The sequence below is a fragment of the Xenopus laevis genome, chromosome 9_10S, assembly GCF_017654675.1.
Source record: "Xenopus laevis strain J_2021 chromosome 9_10S, Xenopus_laevis_v10.1, whole genome shotgun sequence".
Taxonomy (NCBI): Eukaryota; Metazoa; Chordata; class Amphibia; order Anura; family Pipidae; genus Xenopus; species Xenopus laevis.
The window spans coordinates 109,512,599-109,520,600 of NC_054388.1; the positions used below are offsets into that span (position 1 = coordinate 109,512,599).

At 38.4% G+C, this 8,002-nt stretch overlaps 1 protein-coding gene across 1 annotated transcript; it reads right to left on the reverse strand.

Annotated features, from left to right (window-relative positions):
• Positions 1-1,618: 1,618 nt before the first annotated feature.
• On the reverse strand, positions 1,619-5,571 carry LOC121398853 (serine protease 27-like). The gene is made up of 5 exons (XM_041578296.1): positions 5,258-5,571; positions 4,605-4,764; positions 3,482-3,747; positions 2,726-2,898; positions 1,619-2,309 (listed from the first exon to the last, which is right to left on the reverse strand). The coding sequence occupies exons 1-5, from the start codon at positions 5,469-5,471 to the stop codon at positions 2,106-2,108; spliced, it is 1,017 nt and encodes a 338-aa protein (XP_041434230.1). The 5' UTR covers positions 5,472-5,571; the 3' UTR covers positions 1,619-2,105.
• Between the last annotated feature and the right edge of the window lie 2,431 nt (positions 5,572-8,002).

Consider the following 8,002-nt stretch of genomic DNA (forward strand, 5'->3'; position numbering starts at 1 on the left):
CCTTGTGACTTTGCTTTTGATTGCACATCTCAATTATAAAACATATATTGTTGCTTTATAAATAATGACATGCTCATTATGGTTATACATGTATTTATTAATGTGAAGAAAGAAGAACAAGGTAATGGATACTAATCTTTATAATCCAACATCATTCTTTTGCCTACAGACAAGAATTACTAGTTTACCATAAAAGACTCTTATCAACAATATTCCCGTTCTTTTGCATTCATTATAAAGTTGCTCACCCTACTTTATAGTTTCAACATTAAAGCTGGTGATATAATTCTATATATGATGTTTATTTTAAATAAGAACTGACATATAACTGACATTACAATGCACCCTTTACACATAGGTTTTCGGTTAAATGCAGATGGCCTAAAGCTAGGACAACACTGAAAAATGTTGTTGGGGGTTTAAAGGCAGCAAGAAACTCGCCAGAAAAAAACCTGGTGTGTCCTTTTATGGGTGGTTACAGATGGACCACTTTTGGATTAATATACTGAATCGTGTCACAAGGTTCTGTATCCTAGGTTTGTGTTTGAACGCTAACATCTAATAGGTGAGTGGTAATGGCAACAACTGCTAACCGATGGCTATTAGAGGATCTAAACTATATCTTATTTACAGAACAGTTCATGTATTAACCTCTTTCCAAGTATCCCAGTTGTCCATTCACATTATTCTTTTGAGTCTTGTACAATCGTGCCAAAAAAACTTTCAATGTAGTGAGAAGTCATTTAATCCCATCTACCTAGTATTGTAATATACATCTATAGTACATCTCTGGTATCCAGTTCTTTATATTTTATAATTAATATGATCCCACAGATCCCTTTTGTCCCATATTTCACATAATAACCTAAATTGAGTTTGAAAAATACACCTGTCTATCAAGTTTCAGCCTTTGCAAAACATCCATAAAGTAAGCCATAAGGACAAAGACCATTAGTGCATGTGGATACACTTTTCCCTTTTTTGCAGTGGGATGTGGGCTGGAATAGCAAGTTTCACAAGGCATTACCAAAATACACCTCGTTGATTCATGTTCCAGTATGTCCATCCTCTTGACTTAGAGTTGCAGGTTTAATTCCTTGAGGATGGAGTCATCCACCAGTTAGTAAATTTTTCTTTCCCTTTATAAAAGCAGTTTATCCCCTTCCATCCATCTTTTCTCTTGCCAGTTTGACGGACATTACTTCCTCAGGTTAGGTTACAGGTACAGATGAAGCCATTGATATTTCACATTTTGTCACATCATCTCTATCCACCATTTTTTAGTGTTAATGTCTGCCTCTAGGTGGTGTTAGTGTGCATTTTTTCAGTACATTGCTTCAGTTGGACTAAGGCCATTGCACTCTAACACCATCTAGAGGCAGGATTTAGTACTTAAAAATTACATGGTGTGAAATCCTGATGTCTTCAACTGTATGGGTAAACATGTGTTGTTGTTGTGGGTACTAGGTATGGGTGGCAGATTTGGGCAGATATTAGGATTGTAGATCAGACCCACACATATCTCATCCTTTTACTTGTGTATGCTCAACACTAGTAGACACTAGTCTGCACGATTATAGGAGCTAAGAAAACGCCCATGGCTTTATTCCTAATGAATAACAATAGAATGGCATAGTAATGCTAGTATGTGATTTATCATATAAATCGTATGACCCCTAATTAGTCAGAGGAACAAGTTAAAGCATTAGTGGCAATAGAAATTCACTGCCTCATTTTATGGTGTCAGGAATATTTTATATTCACTTTATATATAGATAGGTGCTCAATGACACCAGTTTGGTTGCTCATATCAACCAATAAGATCTATGCTTTAATTTTCTAATTCATAGTAGACCAATTAAATGTAATTGCTGATTGGATGCTATGGGCAAAATTAAAGTTGACCAGTTTTGCCAGTAAGCAACAATTAAATGTGAAATTTTGTGGGGGGTTGCACATTCACATTCAAATTCAAATTGCATTAAGAATTCCAAAAGATAAACAGAAGAAGCAAAGTCCCAGTAATGAAGACATTAGCTCAGATGACATTACAGAAGTTGGTACAGTAGCAGTGAGTAGATGAGGATTCCCAAGGACAAAGGCAATTACCCCCTGTTGTAAGGCACTGGGATTTGTGCTTGTGTTAGCTGGAGACTGGGAATGTATGCCTTAATCCACGTGGAATATGTGGTGACGCTGGTGTAGACACCTGGCCTGTTTGGGAGAGCACAGCCAAAGCCCCAGCTCACTATTCCAGCGAGAAGCCATGACCCATTCCAATGGCAAACAAGGGGACCTCCAGAATCACCCTGCAAGCAAAAAAAATATATAATTTCTGTTGCACAAAGAGAAATGTCCTAAAATAGCCAGAAAGTGAATTAAGAGATTAAGCAAAGGCATTTGGTGATCTGATCATATTTTTTTTTAGTGCAGGTGATGGAGATCCCAACCAGTCACGTTGCAGATACTGGGAAAAGAGGTTTGTATCTAGAATCAGAGACGTTAAAGGGACTACAGACTATGGAGAACATTTAAGCAAGGCATTGTTGCTGCCCAATGTACTAGAAAATACCATATTCTGATACTTGAGTGCTAAATTATTTGCAGGCCCATTTGTAGGCCTCACAAGTGAGTATATCAGTGAAGAAACAGTGTCCCTATGCTGTGTAGACCTGGGACTCCATGAACATTGTTCTCTACACAACAGAGTTACATGATTGGTTACCTGACATGAATCCTTCTTGCCAGTCTTGTATCCTGCACAGATCATATCCCACAGTATTATGCTCTGAGAGGCTGACAGGGAAGGATTGTCAATGTGGTACATTTGATCACAGGGAGCACGACCTATAATAGGAACCTGGACCTTTTGTAAAGTCCGTGGATATGGAAGACTCACTGTGAAGACAAAATGGTGCATGTGTAAGGTGCCTCTTCTCACTGTTGCATAGAATAAATAGATAGAAATATTGTTTCCTTAAGAGAACAGAGGCTTGTCATGTCTGTTAAAAGATTTGAGATCTTTGTTTATCAGGTGAATTTAATCTAGTACTTTTAAGTCACTTATATTCCTTTGTTTTTTGTAGACCACTGTTTTGTAGACCAACATTTGCAGAGGTCACCCCTTAGCTCTTCACAATGTAATAGCTTTCAGTACATTAAATACATGTTTAAATTAAATTAAATTCTCCTCTTATTTGGACTTCAGACCAGCCCCTCCCTCCATTGCCTTTGATTCAGGATTCTAAAAAATTTACCAAAATTGTTAAAGTGCCATTAAACACACTGCATATCTGCTATACAAGGGAATATCTTTGGGTATGTATCTTAGGACCCTTGCATAAGAGTTTTTTTATGTTTTCTGTTTGCGTTTCACCACATGCACCATATAAATCCCTACTTTATTAAATTTGTATGAATTAGCTAGCCTTTTAGATTTTCTGGGGTTTGATGAACTGCAGAGATTTATTCATTTCCATACCTTGTTGGCTGATGGTGCCCCATCCAGTTACAACGCAATTCATTCCATTGGGAAAGAAAACATTTGGGGTTGGAATACAAACAGGAATGATATAGTCCGTAAATGGCACAGGATTTGCTAGCTTGATTAAAGCGATATCTCCACTTGAACTGGGACCCCTAAATGTGGGGTGAATGTAAACAGCAGCCACATCCACAAAAATCCCAGAAGGCACTGAGAGTTGGTATGCACCAAGATTCACTTTGTAATCTGAGAGGAAGATGGGCCTGAGACGTGAAAGAGAAGGAGATAAAGTATATTGTGAATTTCAGTAGTCAATTGAATTCCAAATATTGTTTAAAATATAACCCACAAAAATGCAGTTTTTAAAGTTTACAATTCCTAGAGCTCCACTTCACTCCATAATTCTACCTTAGTGGTAGTGATGTTATCCAAAAACTATAGACCCCCTTTTTCATTTACTCTGCGAAACCCTATAGTGGAAGGGATGGGATTCAAAATTTTTGTTTATATCTGCCAACTGCTGTGTTATGGTATACCCCTTAATTCTTAGTACATAGAGGAGGTGGGACTGAAATTTGAAACACATATCAGACACAGGTGCGATATCTGCTCAGAATATAGCAGTTTTCAATGGCAAAATCATCAGATGATCACATTGGGGTGCATACAGTAAGGGTCAGGGCACACGTTCAGATTCTGGGAGATTAGTCACCCGGCGACAAATCTCCTCTACTTTGGGGCGACTAATCTCCTGCCTCCCACCGACTAGAATGTAAATTGCTGGTGGGATGGTTACTTGGAGCGATTCGTTTTCCGAAGTCGCCCAAAGTTGCCTCACGAGGAAACTTCGGGTGACTTCAGAAAACGAAGCATTTTGAGTGCCATCTTGTCGTCGATTTACATTCTAGCCGGCAGGAGGCAGTTCTGGGAGATTAGTCGCTCCGAATAAGAGGAGATTTATTGCCGGGCGACTAAGCTCCCCAAATCTGAGCGTGTGCCCTGACCCTAAATGTTAACTGTGTAAATTGACTTAATGGCACCAACACCTTATTGATCATTCAGAGGCATTAGCAATAAGAACTGACTGGGCGTTGTTATAGGCATCAGAAAAACAACTTACCTTGCAAAACAATGAGCAGCACTGATGGCCCACTGGCTATCGATCAGAGAACTCCCACAGATATGCATCCCTTGCTTCCTCAAACTCAACTGCCAAGGAAACTCTCCCGGCACAGTGTTCTGGCCACCCACAATACGGTTTGTTGTGGGCTTGCCACATCCTAAGCAGACAAATCATTTCACTCATTAGAACACTTCATCACTAACAGGAGAAACAGTTTTTGGTATTTTTTTTTTTTTTTTTTACAAAAGGCTTTATCTTGGAACTCAACTCATAAATTAATTTAAGATAAAGAAAAGCTGAACCTTACATGAAGTTTAAAAGTTCAAAGAGAACTACAGTAAATCCTAAAAAACAATATGACTAGAACTTACTACACCAGCACTATAACTATAACAATCCAAACCTTCAAAAAATGCACCATGGTCCATATCAATCAGTCGAGAGCCAGTGGACTCTAGAGGATCTACTGTACATAAAGATGGGGTTACCTTCAAATCAATGAAATACTTATCAACTGTATATTTTTCTTTATGCATGGTGATCTTTGAGGTGGTGGGACAAGAATGATAATACATTTTTGTGTTTGCACACCGATTTTAATTTTCACAATCGGTGAGATACTATGATAAATTGAACAAAGTGGCACTTACCTGAATATGCTCCGATATATGAGGGACCTGAAGAGGATGAATAAAAGGCTGTTAATATCCCTGCTGTATTTGTACAGAAATACTTTACTATATCAGTCATTGTTAAATTATAAGGAGGTTGTATATTGTTTAGGCTAGATATAAAGCTGACCATACACACACAATTTAGTCTACATGTATGGTGCTCCGCCACGCTTGACCAATACTCATGCATTGTGGATATCGGTAGGTTCCTGAATCTGGCAGTTTAGATTATTTAATCTATCAACCCACCATGTCAGCCAGTCACTGGTGCACCTCTAGATAAGAAAAAGAAGAGGAGCCACAGCTTCTCTTTTTCTACTGTTGTTCTTTAAATTTGTGTGCAGAACCTTCAGCTCGTGGGATGATCAAACAGAAAGGGTACCTGGTCAGCCTGTGTATAGTTGTCTTTAGTTTAAAGGAAGTGTTTTATTTATCTCATGAACACTTCACCAAAGTACTTGGAGAATTCTGGAACTGAATCTAGCTCCATATGTTTCCTACAAGGTGATGCAAACCTTTAATAGAAGTTGGAAATCAGACCAGTCCCTGGATCAACGTGTACTATGAGCTATTTCCCATAACCCTGTATTCCCTCACTTGCTAAACACCATCCAACCCCTATTAATCATTTCATTAGTGTGAACAGAATATACAATAATTTCCTTCATGACTTTCAACGGATCTATACTATTCAATCTCTAAATTAATAACACCATAACAGACTTCATTGCAGTATGAATGTATCAATGCTGATATTTCTCTGGGTGGACTGGCTTTCTCATCTTGTTACATGCAATGTTTGTGGGATTAATAAAAATGAAGAGCGGCTGCTAGATGGTGTGAGATTTAGCATTTTCATTTTCTTTACAAGCACAGCAATAGTAACCTATAAAGTATCATGAAAATAATAAGAATTTATAAGGCTGCCATAATCCTGGTACATTGTTTTACAGTAGAACACCCTGTAATCTCTTTATGGTGACTGTACCCCTGGGTCAAATATGTAGACAGGGATGGACAAATGGAGAATAAAGTTCTGGAGAAGAATTAAAAAAAAAGAAAAGGTGAAAGTGTTTTATGATTCCTATCTCATCAAATGTCCTTTCTCCCATCATTAGGAGATCAGAAATGCAGACTGGTTGATAAGGGCTTTGATAAGGGAGGAGATCATCAGGCAATTCTGGAGAATAGAATTGAAGGAGAGAAATACTAATGATGGATACATGGAAGCAGAAATGAAAGAGAAAACTGTAAAAACAAGACTGGATAATATTTAACAAATGGGAAGAGACTATGGGGATACAATAATTAAATATGCTTTGTCCTTTTTCTTGCCCCACTTTTTTTTTTCTCCTTTACAGTTTTTAATTAGACATAAATAAAAACGGGCACAGACATATTGCAGTAATTGCATTTTAATATTAATCATGGAATTACACTGCTCTTTAAAGGGCTGCTATTATTTCAGGGCACTTACCTGTTGCCATGAGTAGAAGGGCAATTATTAGTGGCCCCATTATCCCTCTTGCACCAGGTGTTTCACTGAACTCCAAGGGAATCTGATGAACGCAATAAAGGACTTGAAAGCTTCAGGATAAAATTAGGAGCCTTGGGTGACAGACTCCGGTATGAAGAGGTTCCACACAAACACTACTAGAGAGAGGCAAATATATATAGATGGCAGACTGCTTTATATATAGTAATTATAGCAAGCAGGTTAGTCAGGTGTTTATAGGTTTCCAAAATCCCAAGATTTATTCCTTTATTACTCTCCAGCCATTGTAAACTCTGTCTGTATTCCCCACCCTTAGTGAATCACAGACAGGGTTCCTAGTGATCTCCATCCCAAACAGTGGTATAACTACTACTGTTGTAGCTACTACAGGGGGTAGATGGACCACTATTACACACGTTGGATTGAGTAGGAAGCCGCTGATTATGTTGAATTTCTTTTTATCAAGGAGCATCTAACATTGTGTTCTTTTGTCTTTTAATGGGTAAGTGCATTTTAGGCACAAAAAAGGGTAGCATGATACCATTATTAACATTAATCCAAAGCAGAGAGCAGAGACCTGCATTTTTCTCCATTCGGTGGAGGGGTGGCACCTAGAGGTTTCTTCTCCTGCCAGTTTCCTACAAGGTAAGGAACACTGGTAGGTGCAGGGCAGGCAGAAAGGACAGAGCTGCCTTGCACCCTCCAGTGCTGCACCTTTTATTTGTGCAGAATACAGCCAGAACACAGAAAAATTATTTGGAGAAACACTCAGGAGTTTTGTGCCCCTCAATGCTCTTTGTTCTGGGGGGGGGTCTAGGTAAATGACTCCTATTATATCACGGTACATGCAGAACCCTGGAGGAGTTGGACTGCTCTTTACATGTTTAGCTGCTCCAAAAAAAGCTTTAGATACAGAGAAAATGGCATCTTCTCCCTGTTCCTTTTGAAGCACAGCATTTTCATAATTGTTTGGTTTTATACAGGTCATGGAACTCCGAGGTTACTTCTAATGTCCTTATATTTTCCAACAGCACTAAGCTCCGTTTATAACTGATGACATCACTAAGAGCCGTTTATAAGGATATCATTTACAGGAAATTCATGGTGTTTGTGTATTGTATATACAGTATATATTTTGTCTACAGATTCTTCTGTTCTCTCTGAGACATATACAGATACTATTAATATGGTCATGTGTTGAGACAATGCTTAACCATCACCGATGG